A 27,933-nucleotide genomic window follows, 5' to 3' on the forward strand; every position below is an offset into this window, starting at 1 on the left:
TTTGTGAATTTTAAAAAAAAAAACTAAATTACACATTTTGATATGGAGATTGAAAATTAAAGTAAAACTATATATCCCAGAGATTGAAAACAACAGATATTTGAGAGAAAAAATCAAAGATTTTTGGCTAGATTAAAAAGAGGGCATTTAAGTCATTTTCTATTAGTTTTCAAGTGAATTATATATTAAGTAGCATGTTAAGGTCACCAAAAAATTTATAAATTATTATTATTATTGTGCGGTCAGAATCCGGTGGACGGCTCTAATGGACTTTCCCTCACTAATCCGAAGTTGCTTCGAGCACTTCATTCCTCTCAACGGTGTGGTACATGCCAAAATCACTCTAATGCTCAAGTTAGAGAAGTAGAGGAATAGTCTAAGAAAATTGGTTAGACTTCTAATCCCTCCAAAAGATCCCCTTCAATAGTGCTTACTGTGCTACTTATAGTTCCTGACTACGAATCACCCCATTTTCAAGTGGCAATCCTGGGATATCTCTTGACTCTACAGAGTTGTTTGCCAAACGAGGATATTCTTAATTGATTGTACTAAACTGTTGAGATCTCTTCCGAGATCCTTGGGATTGATGTGCGCATATCAAGCTTACGGTTATTATATGACCAGGCCTGCCCTGCTTGACTGGCTTAGTTTCACTTAATGCTGTGCTGCCCTTTCAGTCAGGTTAGGGAGATCTTTGCTTTGATCTGCCCTGTTTGAAGGGCAACGCCCGTATGTTGACCTGCGCCTGGTAGCACTTAATCGGCTTGAACATGTGTACGGCTTAGATTAATGCACAATTATTTCCCTCTACAATTATGATTGTTGTTGTCGTTACTATTACTACTATTGTTATTAATTATAATTATATTTATATTAGTATTAATTTATTATTATTATTATTATTTGATCGGTATTTTTATTATTATCATCATCATTATTATAATTATAATTGTTGTTTACGTCATTATTAGTACTATTGTTATTAATTATAATTATATAATTATATAATTATATTTTTTATATTAATATTGGTTATTATTATTATTAATTTATTATTATTATTATTATTATTATTATTATTATTATTATTATTATTACTATTTCAAGATTTATTCCAAGATTATCATAAGTGGATAGTGTATGAGAATCAGTAGAAACAATGAGAACTGTTTCTGATTCCCCATCATTTTGATTCTTGATTAGGAAAAAAATCAGGCCGATCGATAATTTGAGCCAAATGTAGTATCAGATTTTAGAATCTGATTATGAGCCAGAATCAGATTTTAAAATCTGAACAAAAAAGCCTCTAAGCCATGAAAGTTATTTGGTATCTTTTCCACATGGGGTCTCTCAACCATGAAAATAGTGCTAAAGACAAAAAGCATGCACTATGGAGAATCCACTTGGAGCATATGGATGTGAACTACACATGAATCTCCTAACTCACAAACTTGGAGTCTCATGTAAAAGGCTCCAAAAAGTACAACTCCCAAGTCCCATTTAAAAGAATCCTAATTACAACTCCACTTTGAAGTGTTTTGAAAAGAGTCGTGCTAATCAGACTACCCCCACGAGACACACTCAATCGACTTTCCTAACGTGATAAGTTCGAGAACTGTAGATCTGTACGCCTCGGGATACACTTTTTAATGGGAAAATGCAATTTTGTATCTCAAGACGTACAAATCTACAGTTCCCGAACTTGTCATGTCAAGATAGTCGATTGAGTGTGCCCTATGTGGGGTAGTAAGATTATCACGAGTCTTTCGAAAATTAAGATGGGGCTCAATCAGGGGTGGTGCTAGGATTTTCTTTTAGTGGGGGCAAAAATTGGAGGGAGATGAGGTAGTGGGGGCAACATGGTCAAACAAAGTATATCAGTAGTTCAAAATATAGGGGTATCTCGGATTTAAGCATAAATTCAAGGGTATCTAAAATGCCCAAAAAAGTTGAGTGGGGCAATTGCCCCCAACGTGTCCTTACTAGCTCCGCACTTGGGTCCAATCATTTTTTTAAATAATAAAGTCCAATCATTTTTTTAAATAATAAAGTTGCTTCGGTTCATTCTCTTTTTGATTATTAAACTTTTATAAATATAAATAAAGATAATTTAGAAAAAAAAAACATACACATTTCTAATGTTTTTAACCGATGTTGGTCGGTGTGGGTCCAACAAAAATGAACAATGGTCCATCCGATATGAAATTTTTTTGGTCCAACAACCCAAACTATAACCATAAAAACATAAAAATGATGCAAATTAATTAAGCATTTAAAATTCCTAAATTTCCCATAAATGGTATCAATAATTGTTTATTACATTCAAATATTTGCTGCACTAGTACCGCTCGACTCAAACATGAAGGAAGGGCAGATGACAACCTTTAAAATTACCTTAGCCACCATTTACTACGATCATCAGAACGACGACAAAAGGAAGAAAAAGAAGTAAAAATAAGCTCTTTCTCCTCATTTAACTCCATAATTCTTAGAGGTAGTAAATAACTGCGACATAGAGGACATGTAACATGTCGATATCCAATCCATCTATCTAAGCAAACTTTGTGAAATAGATGATCACATCTCAATTCTCTAATCTTTTCTCCTTCTTCAATCTTACACAAACACACAGCACATTCTGCATGTTCTCGAGAGGTCTCGGGCGTAAGCTTGTAGCGGCTTACGCCAAGTTCTTCTCCTTTGGTTTTCGGGTTTTCATGATTAATCCTTTTAGTATACAAGTGAAGGTTGTAAAACAAATCTAAGCCCCACATCAAGTAACTCGATGTGATCGGAGTCATTGATCGATGATAAAACTTTAATAAGAGAATGATGGAGAAGCAGAGGATCAGAAGGGGAAAGAGGAGGAGAAGGAATTCAAGAACTGATGGAGTGGCCATGTTCTTCCTGTATTGTATATCTCATGGTGAGAGGAGAGTCAAGTGGGTGTAGTCTATAAATAGATGGCTATGTGGTAGAGACTAGATATTTTGTGAAAACACGAATACGATACTTTGTCGACTTTTCTACAGTCCAAAGACGCCATTTCTACCCAACAAATGGTTAAGATCCACGTAGCTTTAGAATTCGACTGGTTTGTAGGCCAAGTCGAGTCAAGTCGACGACTCGCAAGCTGACTCCAAGGAATCAAATACAAAACATATTAAGTTTATAAATATTAAAAGGGTAAACTACACTTTGACCCACCCCCCTATAATTTGACATAATTCTACGTTAACTCCTAACCTTTTGATAATTTTACTTACCTCCCTTATCAATGTCAGTGTTAATGTTCCAATGTTATTTGACCATTTTGACATACCCCATTTTATAATTTGTATTGAAAAAAAAGTATAAATTTGCAGGCTAAACATAACTTTATTTTGGTGTTTTCCTCAACTCTTAATGGAATTTTGATGATTGCTCCATTCTCAATTCTTGAAATGGGTAAAATAATCTTTATAAAAAAGCATTTTTAAATTGTTTTATTGATGAAAAATAGATGGAAGGGTATATATGTGTAGGGGTGTCAATGTATAGTCGAAAATCCGAATCCGATTTAAAAGATCATATATTATTCGAAAATTTTGGATATCGAGTTCGGATTCAAATATTTTTATCTATTTGAATCCTTATTGGATACAGATTCGGTTATTAACATATTGAATCCGAAAATATCCGATCTGAAATAACATATATATATGGGTCAGGATTTGTATGCACATATATCTACTCATATATATACAACGTGTTTTGTCCTATACGGGTTAAAAGTTTTGGATTGACGGTCCACGATTCTTCAATACAAAAATTTTAACCTCGTCAAAAGTGATCTACAAAAAATAGATGGTCCACGATTCTTCAACTCATAAATATGGGGTTAGAAGTTTTAGAATTAACTGATTTTTGTTGAGGATGATCTCCTCGTCATAGGGATCATCCTCACCAAAAATCAGCTCAATCCGAAACTTTTAACCCCACATAGGACAAAACACGTTGCAATATATATATATATAGGGTTGAGTCTCGTAGACTACATGTTTTGTCCTATTTGGGAAAAAAGTTTCGGAATAGGCTAATTTTTTGTGAGGATGATCTCTATGGTGAGAGGATCATCCTCACAAAAAATCAGCCCATTCTAAAATTGTTAGCCCTAGTTTACAAGTTGAAGAATTATGCACCATTCATTTTTATCATTAGTTTGTAACCATTTTTCATAGGGTTAGAAGTTTTAGAATCGGCTGAGTTTTTGTGAGGATGATCGCCTCACCATATAGATCATCCTCATATAAAATCAGCCCATTCCGAAACTTTTTTGTCATATAAAACAAAACATTGTCTACGGAACACAATGCGGTTTTTTTTCTTTTTCTTTTGATTTTGATACAAATTAAGATGATGATTTTTTTATTTGAAAAATCAATTGGATTTAGGAAAAATCAAGTTTTTTTTTTCTCACCACAGGTTATTCAAATTCAAATTGGATATCCGATAAGAAAATCAGATTCGAATTCAATAGTGTTTTAGGGATATTTATCAGATTTGAAGTTGAATTCGAATATCCAATAAAACTTTTGGATTCGAATTTGGCTATAGTTGAATCCGAATCGATAAGTATCCATTTACAACCTATATATGTGAATTAATAATTATAGAGGTGGTAAGTGCAATTTTCAGAATGTTAGGGATCAACATGAAATTACACCAAAACATAAGGGGTCAAAGTGTAATTTAGCCATATTAAAAAATAATTATAGTATTTTGAAGATTCCAAACTCAGCCAAGAAGTTAGCTTGGCTTGATTGAAATTCAAGGTGACTCGGCCCCTAAATTCACAAAACTAAGTTTTTTGAGTCAATCATAAAAACAACTAAGCTATGTGACCACAGGTGGATTTATAGTGGGTGCACTTACCTCCACATTTTTTTGAAGTAACAAAGATTCATATGCTATTACGATTGATAATAGCAACGAAAAGCAAATTCCCTCTATATTGCTCCCATGTAGACGTAATCTTGACTCCTATATGTGGATATGTTTAAAACTAGGGCTGGAAATGATTCGAATTTTATGGTATTTGATATGATATGATCCAAAAAAATAGGGTTTGGATCAAGATTTTGGATGTTTGGATAAGATTCGGATTGAAATTTAAATATTGATTCAATTTTGGATCGATTTCGGATTAACCCTAATCTCATCCGATTGTCTTTTTTTTAACAAAAATCCTTACCATTGTTCTCTTGAGAAATATCTTTATTAAAAAAAAAAAAATTCTTCCTTAAACCCAGCCCTCAACTTTAGAGTCTCCCCCCAACTACCTACCTTGGCCAGCTGTGAGCGAGATCTTTGAGTCTCCGCTCATGATAAACCCTCCAAAGTACCGTAGAGACATAAATGATCACACATCCCTTATCGAAGAAGCTCTAAAACTCTCTGTTCTTAACAAATGACACATAAAAAGAAGAATACTAGCTACACACAAAAGACATCCAACAAATAAATCTGAGGTCTAAATCAAGAGCTGGTCATGAGGAGTGAATCATGTTAGAGTTAGAAAAAGTCCTATTGGACCAAGTCTTTGCTAGAGTTAGAATAAGCCCTACTGGACCAAGTCTTTAGGGGATATGTTAGTAGCTCTGTTCTATTACTGGCCAAGTCTTTAGGAATTTGTTAGTTTCCAGATTTAGTAGATTGTTTGTTATTTTGTATTCTCTATTTAAGTAATTGAATGCATTTGAATAAAATAAGTAATTTTCAATGTCACATTTAATTTTTAGTTTCACATTTGGTATTAGAGTTGTAGACTCTTTAGAGGTGTAGTAGAAGTACAAACAGAGCAGCAGCTCTTCACTACTCACTCTTGTTTCTTCTAGATAACAATAGCTATCTGTAATGGCAAATACATCAGAGAGCTTCATGCAACCAGCTATACCTTGCTTTGATGGTCACTACGATCATTGGAACATATTGATGGAAAATTTCTTGAGATCTAAAGATTATTAGAATCTCGTTGAAACTGGTGTTGCAGAACCTGCGAGTGAAGTTGCGTTGCTAGCTTTAATAGAATCACAAAAAATAAAGTTAAACGAAGAACAATTGAAGGATCTTAAGGTGAATAATTATCTATTCCAAGCAATTGATTGTTCAATTTTGAAAATAATTCTCACTAAAGATACTTCAAAGCAGATTTGGGATTCGATGAAAAAGAAATATCAAGGAACTGTGAAGGTAAAACGAGCATTCTTCCAAGCCCTTCATATGGAATTTGAGACTCTTCGAATGCAATCGATAAAGCTTGATTCTAATTTTTTCTCCAGAACCATGTCCATTGTAAATAAGATGCGATTCAATGGAGAAAAGATGGAAGATGTTACCATTGTCGAGAAGATTCTTCGATCAATGACTTCAAAGTTCGACTATGTGGTGTGTTTGATTGAATAGTTAAAAGAACTTGATGAACTCTCGATCGACGAATTGATGAGTTCGTTGATGGTCCATGAGCAATGGATTAATCAGCATGTCACAGTAGAGCAAGCATTGTAGACGTAGCTATCCATCAACAACCAATCTCCAAAGGGTAAAGGATTTGGCCAGGGACGAGGAAGAGGTGCTAATTACCACGGACGGGATAATTATCATGAAGAAGCTCATGAATCGAAGCCTGTAGATAAATTCAAAATCAAATGTTATAGATGTAACATGTATGGCCATTATCGTTTTGAATGTCATACAAAATTATTTGAAAACAAAGGAGATAACTCACATTTTACAGAAAAAGACGATGATGTTACTCTTCTTATGGTTTGCAACACCATGGAATAGACTCATCAAAACATGTGGTATTTGGACACTGGATCCAGTAACCATATGTGTGGAGACAAGTCTATATTCTCTAAGTTGGACGAGTCTTTCCGTACCTCTGTAAAATTTGGTGATGATATTAGACTGTCTGTTATAGGAAAGGGCAATATTAGCATCTAGAAGTCAAAATGTTATCTTTCTGATGTGTTTCATGTTCCGGGTTTCAAAAATAATTTGTTAAGTGTTGGTTAGCTTCAAGGAAAGGATTATGAGTTCATCCTCAAAAATGGCACTTGTTGCATTCAACATCTAAAGAAGGGCCTGATTGTTGAAGTTACAATGACACAAAATTGGATGTTTCCTTTATACTTTGGCAATGATATTGGTCCTTGTTTTTCTGTAATGGTGAACTACCAAGCATGGTTATGGCATCTTTGTTATGAGCATTTAAACTTCAATGGTTGGAAGACTCTCTGTCAGAAAAATATGGTGGTTGATCTTTCGCAGATTGATCATCTTCCTCAAGTATGTGAAGGTTGTGTTGTTGGTAAACAACATAGAGATTCCTTTCCAAGAAGGAAACCATGGCGAGCCAAAAAGGCATTGGAGCTAGTCCATTCCGACATTTGTGGGCCAATTGATTCACAATCAAATGGAAATGAATGGTATTTTATTACTTTTATTGACGATTATAGTCAGAAGACATGGGTGTATTTCTTGCAGGCCAAATCTGATGCTCTTTTAGTTTTCAAAAGCTATAAGGTCCTTGTTGAAAAAGAACTTGAGTAGCATATTAAAAATTCTCTGATCTGATCATGATGAAGAATACAATTCCAAAGACTTTGAATCATTCTGTGAGAAGCATAGCATCAAAAGGCAACTTACAACATCCTACACCCCGTAGCAAAATGGTGTGGCAGAGAAAAAGAATTGTACAATCCTTAACATGGTGCAAAACATACTAAGGACATCTGGTATTCCTAAGAATTTCTGGCCTAAAGTTGTTCTATGGAGTATTCATCTATTAAATATAAGTCTAACAAAATATGTCCAAAATATGGTTCCTCAAGAAGCATGGAGTGGGAGCAAGCCTAGTGTTGTTCACTTCCGGATTTTCGAGTGTATAGCATATGCCCATATTCCAGATGAAGAGAGGAAGAAGCTAGATGATACAGGAGAAAAGTGTATTTTTCTTGGAGTTAGTGATCATTCAAAGGCCTATAAGTCATATAATCCAGCTACCAAGAAGATGGTCATTAGCTGAGATATCGTCTTTGATGAAGAAAAGACTTGGGCATGGAGTATTGCTGAAGTAAATGCGGACAACACATTCCAGTGCACTTTGATGATCAAGATGATGAACCTCTCCTACAACTTACAGTCACCAATCCTCCCGAAGTTACATTTGATACACCATAATCACCAAATGCATATCCCAGTCCTTCATCCAATGCAGAACAATCTGATCTTGTATCAAACACAAGACCTCAACGCACCAAAAGTCGACAAGCATGGATGCAAGATTACTAGGTACCTGGAATTGATCACATTGATGATCTACTCACTCATTTTGCTTTGTTTTTAGATTGTGATCCGGTTGCATTTAACGATGCGGTTCAAGATCCAAAATGACAAAAAGCTATGAATGAGGAGATCCATGCCATTGAGAAAAACAACAGTTGGGAATTGACTGATCTTCCCAAAGGCCACAAGTTGATTGGTGTAAAATGGGTTTACAAGACAAAGTTGAGAAGTATAAAACACGCTTAGTTGCTAAAGGCTATAAGTAGCAGCTCGAAATTGACTACACAGAAGTTTTTTGCTTCAGTTGCAAGGCATGATACCATCAGATTGGTCCTTGCATTGGTAACACAAAATGCCTAGCCTGTATTCCAATTAGATGTCTAATCCGCATTTTTCCATGGCGAATTGCAAAAACGACTGTACGTTAATCAACCTCCGGGCTATGTACAACCAGGGAATGACCACAAGGTGTACAAATTAAAGAAGGCTTTATATGGGTTGAAACAAGCGCCTCGAGCTTGGTATAGTCTCATTGATGTATTCTTCTCCAAATTTGGCTTCTATAAGTGTCCACATGAGCTTACTTTATTTACAAAATCAAGTCCTGACGGAAAATTTATGATCGTATGCTTATAAGTGGACGATCTTATTTATACTGGCAATGCTAGTGTTATGTTTACTACATTCAAACATTCGATGAAGACTGAGTTTAACATGGTTGATCTTGGCATGTTACACTATTTTCTTGGCCTCGAAGTGGTCCAATGTCTAGCTGGTATCTTTATTTCACAGCAAAAATATGTTCGCAATGTGTTGACCAAGTTTCATATGCTGCAATGTAACCTAGTTGGTACACCAGGCGTAATATTTCTTGATAGTATTAATATTAATCGGTTGAGGGAAGACTTGTTCGTCAATTTCTGTAAGAATCAGAGCTCCTCTCGTCATTACTTTCTGCATAATAAATGGGCCATCGTAGTTTGGTCTGAACTTTTCTCTAGCATTTTCTTAGATTGGTAAAATCTTTTTTAAGAAAAAGTCTCAGGACGAGAAATCTTGAGATTTGACTTTTTTGTTGTAAGCACGTGCGATTCACCGTTGGTAAATTTGCCTATGGTAGATAGCTGCAAGTTGTTTATCCTCTATCAAATTCAATTGGTCGAACCAAATTTGAATCGATTCTGTTTCATCCAACTCTACTTCTTTTAAGATTCGGAGGGAGGAAATCTCAACTTCGACGAGTAAGATTGCTTCCATTCAATACACCAATGAATACGGAGTTACCCCAGTTGAAGTTTGAAATGAAGTTCGATAGGCGTGAAGGGGTAAAGGCAACATGTCATGCCAATCCTTGTAAGTTACCTCCATATTCTCGATGGTTCTTTTGATATTTTTGTTGGCAGCCTCAACTACTCCATTTATCTTGGGTCTATAAGGTACAAAGTTGTGATGAGTGATCTGAAAGTCTTTGCACATCTTGATCATATCCTTATTTTTGAAGTTCTTGGCGTTGTCAGTCACTAATCCGTTGGGAAGCCCATATCGACAGATGATGTTCTTGACAAACTTCAATACATTGCTTTTGGTGACATTGGCATATGATGCAGCTTATACCCATTTTGTGAAGTAATCGATAGTAACGAGGATGAAGTGATGTCCATTTGAAGCTTTTGGGGAAATCTGCCCAATAACGTCCATGCTCTAGAGTGAGAAGGGCCAAGGAGTAGTCATGCTGTGCAATTCTGAAAGTGGAATATTAATCTTATTGGCATAGATTTGACAGAGATGGAATTTACGAACGTGTTGATAGCAATCGCTTTCCATTATTGTCCAATAATATTCCATTCTCATGATCTTCTTAGTTAGCATGTGACCATTCATGTGGGGTTCGTAGATTTCATCATGTATGGTTTCGATCAATTGTTTGGCCTCTGTTTCCGTGTTGCAACGGAGAAGAATCTTGTGATGTGATTTTTTGAACAGAGTCCCGTTACTTAGGAAGAATTGACTTGCCAATCTTTGGATGGTCCTTCGTTCATTTACCGTTATGTCTAATAGGATAGTTCAATCTTCTAAGTATGCCTTGATGTCTGAATACCACGATTTCTTTTTAGGTTCTACTATATCCACTGTTAAACAATAGGCTGGTTCGTCTTGGACATCAATTTCGATAGGATCGATGACTAGGTCATTTGAGATACTGATCATGGAAACAAGCGTGACTAGTGCATCTGCAAATTGATTTTTGGCTCGTGGCATGTAAGTGAATGAGATCCTGGTGAAGTTTGAGCTCAGTTCTTCTAAGTACTCATGGTAATGGATTAATCTTTGTTCTCGAGTCTTCCATTCTTCGGTTGTCTGATAGACCATTAGACTTGAATCTTCGAATACATTGATTTCATCCACTTCCAAGTTGATTACTATTTTTAACCCTACGATACATGTTTCATACTCTGCCTCGTTATTGGAACATTGGAATTTCAATCGGATGGTGATCGGAATATCAGATCCATTTGGTTTGATAAAAACTTCCCTTATTCCATTTCCTTTCTGATTCGCAGCTCCGTCGAAATACATCTTCCAACCTTGTTCTTCGTCACTGTCTTCCACTTCTGTCAACAAGATGGCTTCATCTAGGAAATTTGTCTTTAATAGATCATAGTCAGGTAAGGGATGCTCAGCTAAGTGGTTGACAACGGTTTGTCTTTTGATGGCCTTTTGAGTGAAATGGATGATGTCGAACTCAGATAATAGTAATTACCATTTTGCGGTACGACCTATCAATGCTGACTTCTCAAAGAGATACTTGAGAGGGTCCATTCGAGCGATAAGCATAGTTGAGTAGATGAAGAGGTAGTGATGTAATCGTTGAGATGCCTAGACCAGTGCACAACAAGTTTTCTTGAGCGTTGAGTATTTTGACTCATAATCGATGAACTTCTTTCTGAGATAGTAAATGACTTGCTCTTTTCGACCTGACTCGTCGTGTTACCCCAATACATAGCCCATAGACATTTCTTGAACTAAGATATACATTAATAAGGGTCACCCTGGCATAAGAGGAACCAAGACTAGCGGATTGAGTAAATACTTCTTTATTTTGTCGAAGGATTCTTAGCAGTCTTCATTTCATGCTTTTGGTACATCTTTTCTCAATAGTTTGAAGATTGGTTTGCAGATAGGCGTGAGTTGCGAAATGAATCTGCTGATATATTGTATTCTACCCAAAAATGCTCTGACGTCCCTTTCTGACACTGGTGCTTTCATTTCAAGAATGTACTTGGTCTTTGTTGGATGTATCTCAATGCCTCTTCTACTAATGATGAAGTATAACAATTTGCCTGATGTTGTCTCGAAGACGTATTTTACCGGATTGAGCCTCAGATTGTATTTCCTTAACCGATCAAACAACTTTTTCAAGTTTATCAAATGATCCTCTTCCAAATTAGACTTAGCGATCATATCATCCATATAAAACTCCATTTCTTTATGGATCATATCATGAAATAAGGCCATCATTGAGTATTGATAAGTTGCCCCGGCGTTCTTGAGCCCGAATGGCATGACTTTGTAATGAAACGTACCCTAGGGTGTGATGAATGTTGTCTTCTCCTGGTCTTCTTTTGCCATTTTTATCTGATTGTAGCCTGAGAAACCATCCATGAATGAGAACATACCATACTCTATTGTGCTATCAACTAGAGTGTCGATGTGGGGTAGTGGAAAATCATTCTTAGGACTAGTTTTGTTCATATCCCGATAATTGACACACATTCGTACTTTCCCATCCTTCTTTGGTACCGGAATGACATTGGCTAGTCATCCGGGGTATGTGGCAATTGCGAGAAATCCTGCTTTGAACTGTTTCATCACTTCATCCTTGACTTTAAGTGTCCATTCTGACTTGAGTCTTCTCAACTTTTGTTTGATCTGCATGCTCCCAAGAGTGATCGGCAGCTTATGAATAATGAAATTTGTGTCTAAACCGGGCATATCTCTGTAGGACCAGGCGAAGATATCTTGATATTTATGCTATAGTTCAATTATTTCTTCTTTCTGTTAAGGGGTTAACAAGACTTCAATTTTTACAACACGTGGGTCATCTTCAATGTCGAGATTAACTGAGTCTGTATCCTCAATATTTGGTTGAACACCTTTTTCATGACGTTTTAGAAGGTCCTTGATTTCTTTAGGAGGGTATTCCACTTCTTCCTCAATTCTCATGAAATCAAAGTCATATTTATTCCTTTTATATTCTGTTCTGTCCAAAGGTCCGTTCGATTGAGACAAATCCCTTAAATTCTAAAAAAATCTTTTTTTAATTTTTGGAATATATCTACTCTTTTGAGATTTTGAAAACTTTTTGATTTTTTTGATTTTTGAAGAATTTTTGAATTTTTTGATTTTTTTGGTTTTTGAGTGTTATATTCCGGACATCTGAAATAAGAAGAGCAGTCATGCATCAATAAAGATAGGGAGCCCTCAAATCAGTCTTTCCCCGAGGATGGGGGCTCGTTATGATCCTGGACAACTTGAATATGGCTAATAGCATTTTTTTGAGGCTATGGTAGCCTCGAGGGTGGTAGGGAATTCCTCCCAATTATTCAAAATTTCCCTTTCTTTGATGGAGTAAATGAGGTGAGATAGTGGTTCTTTTAATGGTTCAGAGATGATCATGATCTCCGGTTGAACTTTGTCAAATTTAGGCATAGTCCCTCCCAAGCTTGGTAGAATGATGACTGATGCCCAATCAATGCAAATGGGGAAGGGTGATTCTTTCTCTTAGCTCGTGGTGATTTCTACTTTGGTGGATTTTGGAGTGGTCTTTGATAGACTTTCATCGGAATTCCCATTGAATAGGATATCAATGCTTTCTACGAAGGATGATTGGGATTCGACAACTAAGTCTTCTTGAATGTACCCAAGTTTGAGATTTACTGCTTTTGGTTTTCTTATTAGTTTTGTCGACAGTGGTTTTGATAAACTGTCGGGTCTGACTTGTGATTTCGGGAAGTTGATACTGATATGAGGAAATCTGCCCAGATTCCAAACATTAGGCTTACAATTTTACTTTCTGACTAACAGAAGTTCCCTCTTTTTGTCATTCATTTCTACAATATCCTTTTTTGTGGGCCTAAACCTCAAATCAAAATAAGGAGTATGCTTTGTTGCTTCAACCAGCATAGCTTTCCCTTTTCCTCCTGGTCCTAACCCTTGCCTGGGTCGATAACCTACTTTTTTCAAGACCCGACCAATCATCAGATTTACTTTTGATAGTTCTGTCTTCACCTTCTCTTTCCCTTTTTCAACATGGTTAACGGCAGTAAACTGATAAGAATGGTATAATATTTTGTCCTTTGTCATTTCTATATCGATGAAAGGGATCCGGCTAGGATTAGGTTATCTGCCAAGACAGATACCATCCTCTGCCCCATGATAAATTTGACTCTTTAGTGCAAAGAGGAAGGTACTACCCCAACAATATAGATCCATGACCTGTCCAGCAGTAAGTTAAAGGTTATAGGTATCTTTATGACCTCGAATGTTACCTCGAAAGTGCAGGATCCTATAGTGATTAGTAAATCTATCTAGCCCAGAGAGTCCTTTATCGAATTGCCGAAACCTCAGACAACCTTATCATTGGGTTTAACATGCGACTAGTCAGCATTAAGTTTTCGAAATATTTCGAGAGGACAAATATTGAGGGCTGAACCATTATCGATTAACACCCTTGTAACCATCATGCCCTTGTATATGACCATGATATTTAACGGTTCAACATGCCCCTGCCCTTCTGGCATGAATTCACTTTCTATGAAGATGATGGGGTTGGGAGCCATGAAATGACCCACTATTTGTTCCAGTTGTGCAGGTGAAGTGGTCGAAGGTACATGTGATTTTCTAAGAACTCTCAATAGTACTTTTTGGTGTTCTTCTGATTTTTGTAATAGACCCAGAGTGCTGATCTGAGCTGGCTGTTTGTTTATTTGGTCCACTACATTATGCTCACTCTTGCTAATAAGCTTAATGAAGTCTGTTGCTTCTCTATCTGATAGTTTTCCTATTTTCTCTTCCTTGTCCTCTTCGTTTATCTTATCCTTCCCCTTTTCCTTTCTTTTTTTCTCATCTATTATTTCTTTTACTTCCTTTTTTGTTTCTTCCCTGATGTTTATACCTTTTATTGGCACTCTTTGACACTTTCCAACTTTTTTCATGTGGCCAATGTTGGCGACCATCATTTTTTTCATCGTCTCGACTCCTGTTGACGTGGTGATAGTGGTCTCATAGCTCCAGGGGACTGGTTGGTTAGAGTTGTATGGAAATGGTTTTGGTGAGTATATGGTGATTGGGGATGGATCGGGTTTTACATTGAGAATAAGAGGTGGCGGTTGTGATTTGGATGTCGTGGTGATGGGAGGAGCTACTTGAAAGGATGATGGAGTGTAAAGAATAACAAGAGGTAGTCGCGAGGATGAATGGTAAGGTTGTGAAGGGGGGGTCGAATCGAGTTTTGAGGATTTGGCAATATATAGGATATGACGAGTGGTGGTCAGGGGGTAGCATTGGGAATTTGGTGAGTAGGATAGATGGTGAGATCAGTCATTTTCAGTGGCGATCGTGTATTTCGATGCTGGTTTGTCGTGTATTGGTTGATGGTGCTGACTGTTGACGTCTCTGGCTCCCTTGTTAGGTGAATTCTAATCTTCGACCCGATAAGAGCTATCAAAGTTGATGGATTAAAATCGAGTTATCTAAGAATGATATTTACTCTGTACCCAATTCTTTCTCCATTGTGAGTACGTAGGGGGTTTTGGTTGATATTTTATTATTGAGGTGGGTTTATGGGCCCGTCCAGTATGAGAGTCTTCTTATCTATCAGGTTATGGACATGATGTTTGAGTTGTCAGCATTGATCTGTAGAGTGCCTCGGAGCACCCATATGAAATTCACAAAACAAGTTGGGGTTGTATCCTTGTCTTTTCTCAGCTTCTGGATTTGGTGGCCTTTTAGCGAGATATTCTCCCCTGAGCAAGATCGGGAGTAATTCTAATAATGCCATTGGCAATCTGGTAAATACATTGTTAACTCTATTAGGTCGTGCTTACTGATTCTGTCCATATTGTGGTGTGGGCTGTGTTGGCATGGCCTATGGAAGAACCATCTGAAAAGGATTTTGTGGTACTAGAGCCTAGGCAGATCGAGGTACTGGCGTCCAAGGGACTTGTGGTGCCGGTGGCCTCTGAACTGGTGCCTAAATAAAGAGTAGTTGACTAGGTTATACATTATTGACTTACGTTTCCCTTTTTTTTTTGACAAAAGATATTGACTTTTTCTTTGCCGATGTCCCTGCTGCTACACTTAGGGTTGTGAAGTCAAATATAAAATCAATTCGGATCCCGTCCTCGACTTGGTCTGCTACTTGAACAAGATTTGAGAAAGTTTTAGTGGTATGCCCTACTAGATGGGTGTAGAACGAATGTCCCAATGTAGAGATAAACGTGGTGTTCATCTCTTGTTCGGTCATAGTGGGCCATACCTGGAAACCTAACTCTCTCTACCTCTGGGCATATTCTTTTACTATTTTCCCTCTGCTTCCTCGTCATTCTAGCCATATCATTCCGATCTAACCCCACATCTGTATTGAACCTGTAGTTGTGTCAGAACACCTCAGCCAAGTCTTGCCAGTTTTTGATAAGTGAGTGGTTCAACCTTGAGAACCACTTGAGAGCCGACCCTATTAGACTTCTCTGAAATAACTGTACCAACAATTTGTCATCCTCGCCATATTGGCACATCGATCTACAGTATAGTTTGAGGTGCTATAGAGGACACCTAATGCCATTATATTTCTCAAATTTTAGGCATTTGAACTTAGCTGGCAATTAGGTGTTGGGATAGAAGCATAGGTCCCTAAATCTTGTCCGTCCTAAAGTATTTGTACCCTTCATTCATCTCATTTCCTCTTGGAGAGACTCAATCTGTTCGGCCATTTTTTCATTCATGGTATTTTTGACCTCGGGCACCCTGAAGTCACACTCATCGTCTGGGATTATCACCGGAGGTGGTTGATTCTGTGGGATGTAAAGTGGAGGGCCCTGATACATTGGCACAATAGGAGGTGGGGTGGTCTGTTAATCTGGTCGTGTTTGTTCAGGGGGTTCCATATTTGATCCAGATGGTTGGTGCTGAGCAGCTTGCGCTTGTAGAAAGTTAGTATTACTCAAAACGACCATTAGCATTTGTTTCTGTTTCTATGTTGTTTTTACTAGCTCCGCTACCATTATATTAGCTTTGGCAAGTTCACTTGTTACAGGTTGTGGGTCTTCTTAGTTGCTCATAGTTGATGTAGATCGAAGGAAATACGGAGGCTTCTTAGGGTGTTTGTACTTCTTTCGTTTGGCTACCTTGTGCGTACAGAAGACCAAACGTTACTATCTTGTTTACAAAAAGGAACATGCATGATGTTTTATTAAGTTTGGCAATTATTCGGGATAACACCTAAAAGAAAAGTTTTAGTTAGGTAAAAAAATGTGATTCATCAATGCGGAGCTGGATTGTTTGAGAAAAAAAATTACATCTACACGAGGCTGGCATCAGCATGGAGCCGGCATCAACACGGAGTTGGTAAAACATTTTGAAAAGGAATTATATCAACCAAAACTGGCATTGACACGGTGTCGGTAAAACAAAAAAAGAATTACATCAGCACATGGCTGGCATTAACACAGAGTCGGTAAAATATTTAAAAAAGAATTACATCAACCGAAGCTGGCATCAACACGGAGTTGGTATAATTAAAAGACGATTACATCAGCACAAAGCTGGCATCAATCCGGAGTTGGTAAAATATTTTGAAAAAAAAATTTCATCAGCACGGGATTGGCATCAACACGGAGTTGGTAAAATATTTTGAAAAATAATTACATTAATCGGAGCTGGCATCGACACGGAGTCGGTATAATTGAAAAACGATTACATTAGCACGAAGCTGGCATCAACATGAAGCTGGCATCAATACGGAACTGGTAAAATATTTTGAAAATGAAATTTCATCAGCACGGGACTGGCATCGACACAGAGTCGATAAAATATTTTGAAAAAGAATTACATCAACCGGAATTGGCATTGACACGGAGTCGGTAAAGCATTTAAAAAAAGGAATTACATCAGTACGAGACTGGCATTGACACGGAGTCGATAAAATATTTAAAAAAGAAAATTTCATCAGTCGAAGTTGGCGTCGACACAAAATTGGTATGTCATTTTGTAAAAGTAGATTTAATTGAAACATGTTGAGTTGTTTGAATGGTTGTCATCCTTATTAGATCACTGATGGGTCATGGGCTTGATTCAATATTGGATATGGGTCATGGATCCAATCTGAGATGGATATGGGCTGAAGTAGATATGGGTTGTGGACCCATTCTGAAGTGGATATGGGTTGTGGACCCATTCCGAAGTGGATATGAGTCGGGGACCCATTTGAGGTAGATTATCAATTTCTGTGTTACCCCTTTGATAACATTTTGGTGAATCTTGAGATTAAATTTTGTGCACCAACCCATTAAATAATTCATTTATACCATGATTATTCACACAAAAACTAAAAGAAAATAATTTTATTAAACTATTAAAAATTATTGATAAATAAGATTTTCATTGGATTTCAACTTTCAATAACTCTGACTTAGGTTATTCTTTACATAGATGTTTGACTTTGTTTTAATCGTCATCGGGATTGTTAGGACAATTAGGCTTGCTTTTCTTGGTTCTAACGATTAGCTCTTTGAATTTTGTTGGTCTATCTGGATATCCTAATGTGTGCTTGTTCCAAACCTTCTCGATGAGATACACTAACTTTTCAGTCAATGATTCAGGAGGAAAAAATTCTTTGTGTTGAAAGAGCGAAAACTCTATAGGCACTCTGTACTATTTTGGGATCAAAGCAGTTTGATAAAAAGATGTCTCCTCTAGTCCAATCAAACGGACATAATAGGATCCTTTGGTTCCTAAAACAGGGTAGTCAACCATCCACCAAGGGCATCTTAAACCAATATGACGGGTAAGACGAGAATCCAGCCATTTGCTCCAAGTTTTGACTGAGTTGTAATGCACTAACATGTTTATTTTAGAAAAAATGTTTTGGCCTATACTCGAGGGTTGAAAGAATTTTCACAATTTTAAGATGGTCGTAAAATCACATATAAAATAAGTGAGGGCGTCCTTTGAAACCTCTTTCTTCACTATTTTTTATGACATCTATACTTGAGAAGGTTTCAGCTAGAATGAAAGGTACATGATTGACTTTTTTGGAGATTTGGAAAGCTATGTCTATGAAAGACTTAGGGACAATTTGACCATCACTTTTGGAGGTCAGTATGTATTGGGCTAAGATTCCTAAACACAACCGATAGTCTATAGTGGCTTGCTAAGCTTCTGGTTTTACATTGATGGGATGACTGCGGGAGTGGTAGGGACTCAATAAGGGTACTAAATTCAATCTCCCATTAAGGATTAAGGCCTTGGCTTCTTCTTTTAAAATGTTTAGGCTTGTGGTGAGGTCACTAGAATATCCTATTTTCATTGAAAGCCTGACTAGAGAACCTGAAGTAGATATCCCCATGATACCGTAATAATCTTCATGAGTAGGACACAAGTGCATATGTCCAATGTGGAAGATATGAAGATAAGGGTTCTAACACTTAACCATGACGCGCAAAAGGTTCCAATCTATCTCAAACTCATGGAAATACAAGGTACATCTCAACATGAATTTCCCAAAGTTGAATTTGTCAACGGTGTGCATCCCCGTGATGGTTGTTTGACTAACTGGTCGATTAGGTTATTGCCTGCAGCTAGTATCCTGAGTTGACACAAAATAGTGTTTCAGTACATTTCCAAGGTCCATGCAAAACATATCTTTGTAATTTAATTTTTTTTTGCAAACAATAAATCTTTTGTAAATCATTTTTCTTTTTTTTTTCTTTTGAAAAATATTTTTTCTTCTTTTGTAATGGGTTGGAACTCGAATTAGAAAAAGAAAAAAAACTTGAATACCATTTCGACTCAAATGGTCCAGTCCATCGTGATCGTTGAATCAAGATGAACTGGGTCATTATGAATTACTGCCATATTTAAAATGGATTCTTTATTGGGTTGGTGTACTCATTGATATAATAGCTTTAAATCATGTTAAACAAATAGTTTGATTATCTTGAGGACAAAATTGTAACTTCTTGATCTCAACAATTTGTAATATCTATTTCTGAAAAGCAACCCGAGAACACCCACGATAAGTTAGAGTCGTGACCTATGAGAAGGTTTCTGGCCACCTTTGCCCAAGTGCACTTATATACCTTTTGAGCATACTGCATCAGACGGTACGTGGTGACTTGGTTTGATATACCGTATAGGTGATAATTTAAGATTCCAACTCAAATCTCTAAAGTAAAAAATAGCCAGTTTAATCCCCAGTTGAGAGGTGGCGCATGATACTGAGCAAGGACACTCTTAAGTCACCTCTCATCTAGAATAGATGTCATCTATCCCCCTAGTACCGTAGTACATTGGGGTAGGATCTCGCTTAGGCACTGATTTTGACCAAAAAGTACAATTGGTGAACTTAGATTACTTTGATATACCGTATAGGTACGAGTCTAGGGTTGTAGCTTTCATAAATAATTTTCGCATCCTACGAGGGGACCGACCTCATTCTAGTACTACGTTGGTAATCGGGACATGTGACCGTGCGACTTACAATAGGACAAAGGCTTAGGTCGCTCCAACATGGGTGCACGATATACCTTTCAGAATCACCTGATCAAACGGTACTGATGTCCTAGTTTTATATATCTTACGATACTTGACTAGAGTTGTGGTTTTCATGAATGACGTCGCATCTCTGAGGAGATCGGACTATGCACTAGTACCACATTGGCTATTAGGGACATGCAAGCGTGCAATGCAATAAAGTAAATGTGTTAGTAGTGTGTGTAAATAGGATAGGGTGTGTCCGGGGCATTTTCCAAATGAATAGGCCCGTGATCCAAATCAAACCATCAATACATAGATGCCACATAAATCAAAGAATACCAAAATCCATCACCTCTACATTAAGATCATGTAAGCACATTAAAATATACCTATAAAGACCATGGCTTTTTAGATAATTGATCAACAAAGATAACACATCTATAGTTAAACATCGACCAATCAATTTTTTTAACGAATAAACTAATCATAAAAGGACTTCTTTTTTTTTTGTCCAACCGAAGATCGCTTCGAATTTTCATTTTGATCAATCAAAAAGTAGCGAGCGATACGCCCTAAGTTTAACGAAAAAGTGATCCGTCTGATCTTTTGAAGCTTTAAAACTCAAAATAAAAATAAAGTCGAAGATGAAAGTTGCTAAGACTGACGTAAGGAACAAATTGAGTAAAAAAAAATTAAATTTTTTTTTCTTTTTTACTCAGTTTGAGGCACATTATCTCTGGTTTTTGGCTTGGGCCAACATTTTTTTTCTTATGTTTTTTTTTTCATTTTGTATCCTTATAATAAGTCCAACAGAAATGTTATTGGAAACGGTAGTAAACAGACTCAAAAATCGATTTCGACTTGTCAAAATCTTGTTGACTTTGTTATATTTGAAAGAAAATTTCGTTCTACGTCAAATTGATATGCTATAATAGTTAATTGGAGATCGAACAAGAAAGTTACAATCGATTTAAGTTCGGCTGTCCATTTGGTAAAAAAAAAATAGAAAAGAGAAAAATGTTTTTTATTTTTTGTTTTTTTTAATATATACTCATTTTGAGGCACATTGCCTCTGATTTTTGGTTTGGGCAATTTTTTTTAATGTTTTTTTCTACTCATTTTGTATCCCTACAAGAAGTCGAACGAAAATGTTAATGAAAACGATAGTATACGGGCTCAAAAATCGATTCCGACTTGTCAAACTTTTGCTGACGTTATCACATTTGAAAGAAAATTTTGTTCTACCCCAAATCGATGTGCTATAATATTTAATCGGAGATCGGATGAGAAAGTTACAATCAGTTTAAGTTCGACTGTCCACTTGACAAAAAAAAGAAAAACGTTTTTTTTAATACTCATTTTGAGGCACATTGCCTCTGGTTTTTGGTTTGGGCAAAAAAACATATTTTCTCATTTTTTTTTGTTTTTTTGATGATATGCATGCTTAAAAAAATAATCGAATAACTAAAGAAAAATCAATTTTTTTCTCTTTTACCCAAGGGAGTAAATAAAGAAAAAGAAACCCACCTAAACAACAAACACAAGAAATACAACAAATAATGTTAGCTTACAAATAAGAATATTTTGTATTTTTTCCAAAATGGTCGAGTTGACACATGGGTAGAGCCTTCCCTCCCCAGTGGAGTCGTCAAGCTGTGGACACGTGATTTATTCAATTTTAAATATATCAACCACTTTGGGGGGGGGATTGGAGTCACCACCATTCATATTTGAAATGGGTATGAATGGTTACTCAGATTGTATTTTTTGAAAAATCATGTTTTTAGCATTTGATGACTCTCGTACGGGTATGACTCATTTGGTCCAACTTTTGATTCAAGGTAAGGGGGTCCATTTTATGGAGTAGGGATTGTGTTAGGAACCCTACTCCATCCACCGTTGGTGGTAACCTCGAACTCGGTCTATTTTTGAAAATAAAAATAAAATAAAAAGGAATCAAAAAATCTGATATGTGCCCTCAAGTATGAGGGACTTTAATATTGATTCAAATCATTGAGGGCGCCCTTATTAAAAAAGGGGCCCTTTGATGGTTCAAGCTATTGGTGGTGTGTGTATAGGTATAGAAAGGGGGAGAAGTAGAAAATGGAAGTAGGGAGGAGAGAAGGGGGTGATTCATGTCTAAATCCACATTGAATTTGATTTGATCTTCTTTATCCTCCTAAAATATGAGTCTTCTTTTTTTGATCTTGATTATGGTAATGAGTTAGACTTTTGATGGTTGAGAGTTGAGTTGATAGAGTTGAGAGTTGATATTAGAGGGTTGAGTATGATAATGAGAGAGAGGGTTTTTTTCTTATGAGACTTGGGGGTATTTCTTAAATTTTCATTTGATAGCGGGATTTGAGGATGAGGAGGGTTTTATAGAGTTTGGGAGTTATTTTTAAGGGTAAAGTTGGGTGAAATGAGGAGGAATGGTAGAATGGTGTGGGGTTTAAGAGAAATGTAGGGATAAATTAAAAGGGTTTGGAGGGTATTTGTGTAAGAAGGTTAAATATGTTGTTAGATGAAGGATAATAAATGATGAGGATGGGGTATAAGAGAGTGATGGATGGGTTGAGTGTTTGGGGAGTGGTGTTTGGATTTGAGAAAATTAGGGGGGGGGGTGTAAAAAGGTGGTTGATGATATTTTGGGAGGGTGTGGGAGATGATGCCATGTGTTAAAATAGGTGAAAATGAAGGATTTAGATGAATTGATAGGAGAATATGAGTGTTTGATTTGAGAGGAAGGGTTTGAGCTTAGATTGTAGATGTAGATTTTGCAGGAAATGATGATGGTAGATTATAGGGAGGTATAGAGAAAAGGTGATAGGATAGGTTGGGGATGAGGGATGTGAGTTGGGGTGGTGACATGTGTCCCATCTTGATGATTGTGGTAATTGGTTGTGATGTTGGGTTGGGTTGAGTTGGGTTTGGGTAATGAGTTGGGCTTTTAACTTTAACTTTGGGGTTTGGTTGTGGATTGGATTAAAGAATGGTTGGATTTTAGGTTGTAGGTTGGGCTTGGGTATGATTAGTTTAAGTTGGGTTAGGTGTATTGATGGATAAGATTAATTTGAATGGGCTTAGGTAATGGGTTTAGGTTGGGTTGGATGGGATTGATTTGAATGGGCTTAGGTGATAGGTTTATGTTGGGTTGGGGGTGTAGAACAAGAATGGGTTTGGACTTGTAAAATGTAGAAGGAGGTAAGATGTTTGGGTTTATGGGTCACGTAAGTAGGCTCGTGTCATTTAAGAGAGAAAGATGATTTTTTTGGAGGCATGAGCTTTGAGGGCCCAATACGATTTTTCTATTGTTTTGGGCATGTTGCGTCGAGGGCACGGTTAAATTTGGGTGTCTGCAAATGCTACGGTGAATTTGACTGATCTAACATTTCTTTTATAATTTTTATAATCCATTTTAGTTTAGTTTAAATTTCTTCTTAAAAACTGTTTTAATTTATTAATTTTGAATCCCAATCGATTTTGAGTTGTATGAATTACTATATCAACGTTGTCTCTGTAGATCGATCATTGGTTATCAAGATTTTATTTTGTTAATAATTTGTACCGAACATAGAGCATAATCCCTTCTAGTGAGGTAATCTCCCCCAATAAGTCCTTAATAAGCTTTTTGAGATTATTTACATTTCATAGACTTGGTTGGGTGTTCTTATATTCTTTATTCCCGTGCAATTTAAATTCTTAGACTAGATGCTTTACTTTCATTTACATTCCTTGCACTTTAAATTCCTAGAATAATTATCTTTTATTTTGTTTTTTTTTATGGTAATTGTGTTAGAAAGTAAACCCTATTTGGAGGTAATCTTGTCTTGCTAAGTGCATCCCATGCATACACAATTGCATACACTACATCTTCTTTTTCAAAGAGGTTAAGAATCAAAGGTAAGGATCTCTCTAGATCTCTACTTAACTCTTTAAGCCAGCAAAATCAATATCATAGAGGACACAACTCATGCATAAAGGTCCTTAATCTTTTCTATGGTGGTGTTCAACTCATAGATACCTCCTAAAAGTTAAACCAATAAAAAGATGCTCCCAAGTTAACACATAAGCCTCTAAAAAAGCTTTTGAGTTAAAAATGGTGAAATCCAAGTGGTTTCCCACTAAAATCCTAAGCTCACAAACAATTCCAGTAAGCTTCATTTTCCACTTTTAGTTTGCTCATTAGTTTAGTTTCTTCATTTTCTAAAAATAAATTATAGCCAATTATTCCTAAAATTTTTCCTATACTTTCAAAACCTTAAAAATAGTTGTAGATATGTGGACTTCGAAACCTTTGGGGAGATTTATATTTTCCTAACAAAATCATTTTAAAATTGCTAAAATTTTGCTTCAATGCAATGGTGTATTTGATTTGGAAATAAATGAATAGAAGAATCTTCGAGGGTATTGAATCATTCAAATGAAGGTGTTAAAACATATTGAAGAAGCTATCCAACCCATATTTGATGGGTTAACATTTGTGGTTGACATATCGGATAAATGTAAACCATTATTTTGGTATTGGAAAAATACTTGTACTTTTGAGCCTCCAAAGGTGAAGCACTTCTTTTGGAAATGCCCAGATGATAGAATCCTAAAACTTAATATTAACAGGTCACTTAATGCTAGTGGAGGTGGAGGAGGAGGAGGAGGAGGAGGAGGAGGAGGAGGGGAGGGGGGGGGGGGGGTTCATTGTTAGAAACTTGTTAAGAAATTTAGGTTTTGTAGGGTGGAGTAACATTGATGTCACTGACATAAACTCTATAGAGTTAAATGTGATCTTGGTCACTTTAACTTTTGCTTGATCGAAGGGTTATAATTAGATGTGTTGAATTCACTTTCTCTTTATACAATTAGATGTATCAAAAAGGAGATTGAAGCCTCTTGGAAATATATGGAAGATATCAAAGAAATTCAACAATTAGCAACTACATTCTTGACTTGTAGTTTTGAATATTTTTGGTGTGAATCTAATAGAGCAGCAGATTTTCTTACGAAGTTAGGATCCTTTGGAGAGGGTTTTTTATGTATTGGAGGATGCATCTTGCATACCTCAAGAATTAGCGCGAATCATGTTCAAAGATTTATGCTGTAATCATTCACGTTGAGCTTTTGTATTCAGGGTGGAGCCCTTTAATCCCAATTTATCAATAATAAAAAATGGTAAACCGCTATTAAAACCTTAAAACAACGATTTTGAATAGATAAACTTGATAATTTTTTCGTAGTTCTGTTCGATAGGTTCAGATCGAACTTGTTTTAGCAAATTTGATAAGTACCTATCGAATATTACTATACAGATTCGATATGTACCTATCGAACAACACTTTTTTATCAAATATTACAAAATCAATTCGGTAGGTACCTATCAAACATAACTTTTTTATGTGAATGACTTCGACCCAATTGGAAATGTTTAGGTTAAGAAAAAAATAAGTAAGATTAAAGTTAAAACCCTCATTGAAATCTTTCTTGATGAGAAGAAGAAGAAGAAATGAGTGAGGAGGAAGAAGAAGAAAAATGATTCAATACTTAGGTGGGTGAAATAAGTAATTTAGGTTAAAACATATTTAATAGGTGTGTGTAGATAGTTATTTTAAATTTAAGGAGAATATTCCCAACAAATGGGTGAAATGAGCCATTTCGACCGAGTGATTGTTTGTTCACAGACCAACACTGTTTTGGCATGTGGCGCTGGTGACATTAACAATAATAAAAGATTTTTTCTCTCCTACCCATGGTAAAAAATCAAAATTTCTTAATAAGACCATCTTATCACATTTGAAAGTATGATCCAATAGAAAAGTGTTGTAGAGGATGAAATTCTATGAATTTTAATATTTTTTTTAATTTTAATAAAAGTTATTTTTTATGATTATATTTTAATTTTAAATACAGATGTTTGGTAATTGATCATTTTCAACCCCATTGATTAAGTTTAAATTTTTATTTTATTTTATTTTTATTTTTATCATGAAATTTTTCATAAAATCTCGAAGGTTGTGATGTTCGATCGAACACTATGAGACTCAATGTGGATCCTACGACACGTTTTAAGATTTGAAATTTAAAAATAAAGATGTCATCAAGCGAATGTATGGGGAGAGTGAGAAATTTATTTTTTCGTTATTTACGTCATCAGCACCACATGCCAAAACGGTATTGGTCTGTCGGCAGACAATCACGTCAATGCAAATAGCCGCCCCAATCTTAAAACGTGGCTCACGGATTGTACGTAGCCAAGGAATTGTGAATCCAATCGTTCATCCGTTCACATCACATCACATCAATGCGTGTTATTTCCACGTACGACGTTGAATTCTAAGTCACACAATTCACAACAACTAAGAAATAAATACAAGTCTCTCTCCTTCTTTTTCTCTTCTTCTTTATTTCCTATGCACACGATGGGATAGGAAATTTTATGGGTAGATTGTTATCTACTATCACGTCTGACCCCACTTATTTATAAAATACACCTGCAGAGACTAACCATAAGTAGTGGTCTAACATAGTGCTACATGGCAATATTTGAACCAGGTATTTGTGACAAGACCTCCGGGCTTACATAGATAGGGAGAGATGTTCCTAGTTACGACAAACAGGCGAGTGTTTTATTCTCGAAGAAATAGATAATTCTGTTCGAGAAAAACTTTGATTAATTAAATGAACTTCTTCTTCTTTTTTTTTTTCTTATAACGTTTTTGTTATGTATAAAGTTTGTGTTGGACTCGAGAACTAGTTATCTATATGATGGATTGTATATCAACGTGGCACTCAAAAACATGATCAGCTGTTATGTGGATATAAAACATAAAATTTTAAAAATTCTATAAGATATGTTTTAAAAATATATTTTCACTGTTGGTCTAAGCATTTTCAATTTGGGGGTTTAGTAAATGTCAATTTTTGTAATCTTTGACAAGGGCAAAAATAATTTTTTTAAAACCTAATCTAAATCGTAAACCCTAGAGGATTGAGGCATCGATCATTTTGGTCAACATTGCACTACACATCCAAATTAGGATCTCGATCTAGACTCTAAATTGTTCTTTAGTATATATAACATTTTTTTTCTATGCATGCAAGGTACACATTCTCCTTATGAGAGAGCATATAACATCTCCTTCAATTACTGTAGTTCTATTACTTTACTTTCCCCTTCTAATTGTATGCATCTTCATTACACTAGTCTCAAAGTTTAACATCCAATCATCGCCCGATTACATCAAGTTCCAGGCTTCTGTCCAAAACCCATTTACTAGCTATGGAGTTGGTATATGGTGTTGTTTAAATTTTTGTGCTAAATGATTTCACAGTGAAGTTTCGAATAACTATAAAGTAAATGACATAAGTTGCTTAAGTTGCACGCTCGAGTCCTCCAAGGCGCAAGTAGAATGAATTGTGTGTAAGATATATTGAAGAAGTAGAACAAATCAGAAAGCTGACACTATAATACTGAGTAGAATAAGAGGCGCTCAAGTTTTAATTTTTAACCATCGAATATTAAGTAAAACAACATTATAAAGGTGTAATTTTCACGATTTTTCGTGCGAACTCTAGAAAAGCTTATAACGACTATTAATCCAAAATCGACATGATAATCAATTATTAAATATGTTTTGTTCACATACTTAATTCATTGATCAACCACCTTGGTGTATGTGTGGAGACCATGACGAAGAAAAGAAAATACCTTGGCGTATTGGCATGGAGATGTTTAAAAAAGCTTTAACCTTTTTTTGTTTGATAGCACTCTTCATAGTGGCTGTAAACTTCAGGTGGGGTGATGTGTCTAGACTTTAAAGATTGATGCTCTCTCTGTGAAGGAAAAGGAAAGAAACTCCG

General features: G+C 36.1%; 1 protein-coding gene across 1 annotated transcript; it reads right to left on the reverse strand.

Annotated features, from left to right (window-relative positions):
• Positions 1–10,392: 10,392 nt before the first annotated feature.
• Positions 10,393–16,171, reverse strand: LOC147401446 (uncharacterized). The gene is made up of 3 exons (XM_086441683.1): positions 16,092–16,171; positions 15,866–15,975; positions 10,393–10,961 (listed from the first exon to the last, which is right to left on the reverse strand). Exons 1-3 carry the CDS (start codon positions 16,169–16,171, stop codon positions 10,393–10,395), a joined length of 759 nt encoding a protein of 252 aa, XP_086297809.1.
• Between the last annotated feature and the right edge of the window lie 11,762 nt (positions 16,172–27,933).

The sequence above is a fragment of the Akebia trifoliata genome, chromosome 5, assembly GCF_017979445.1.
Source record: "Akebia trifoliata isolate Shusen 1 chromosome 5, ASM1797944v1, whole genome shotgun sequence".
Classification (NCBI taxonomy): Eukaryota; Viridiplantae; Streptophyta; class Magnoliopsida; order Ranunculales; family Lardizabalaceae; genus Akebia; species Akebia trifoliata.

Bases quoted from the DNA above. Each gene is read 5' to 3' on its own strand.
- LOC147401446 (XM_086441683.1), bottom strand. From the start codon at position 16,171: ATGGCATTAGGTGTCCTCTATAGCACCTCAAACTATACTGTAGATCGA. The intron at 15,976-16,091 runs GTACAGTTATTT...ACACAACTACAG, and splicing joins GCGAGGATGACAAATTGTTG to GTTCAATACAGATGTGGGGT. The intron at 10,962-15,865 runs GTATGGCCCACT...CAAATTTCCTAG, and splicing joins AGAGAGAGTTAGGTTTCCAG to ATGAAGCCATCTTGTTGACA.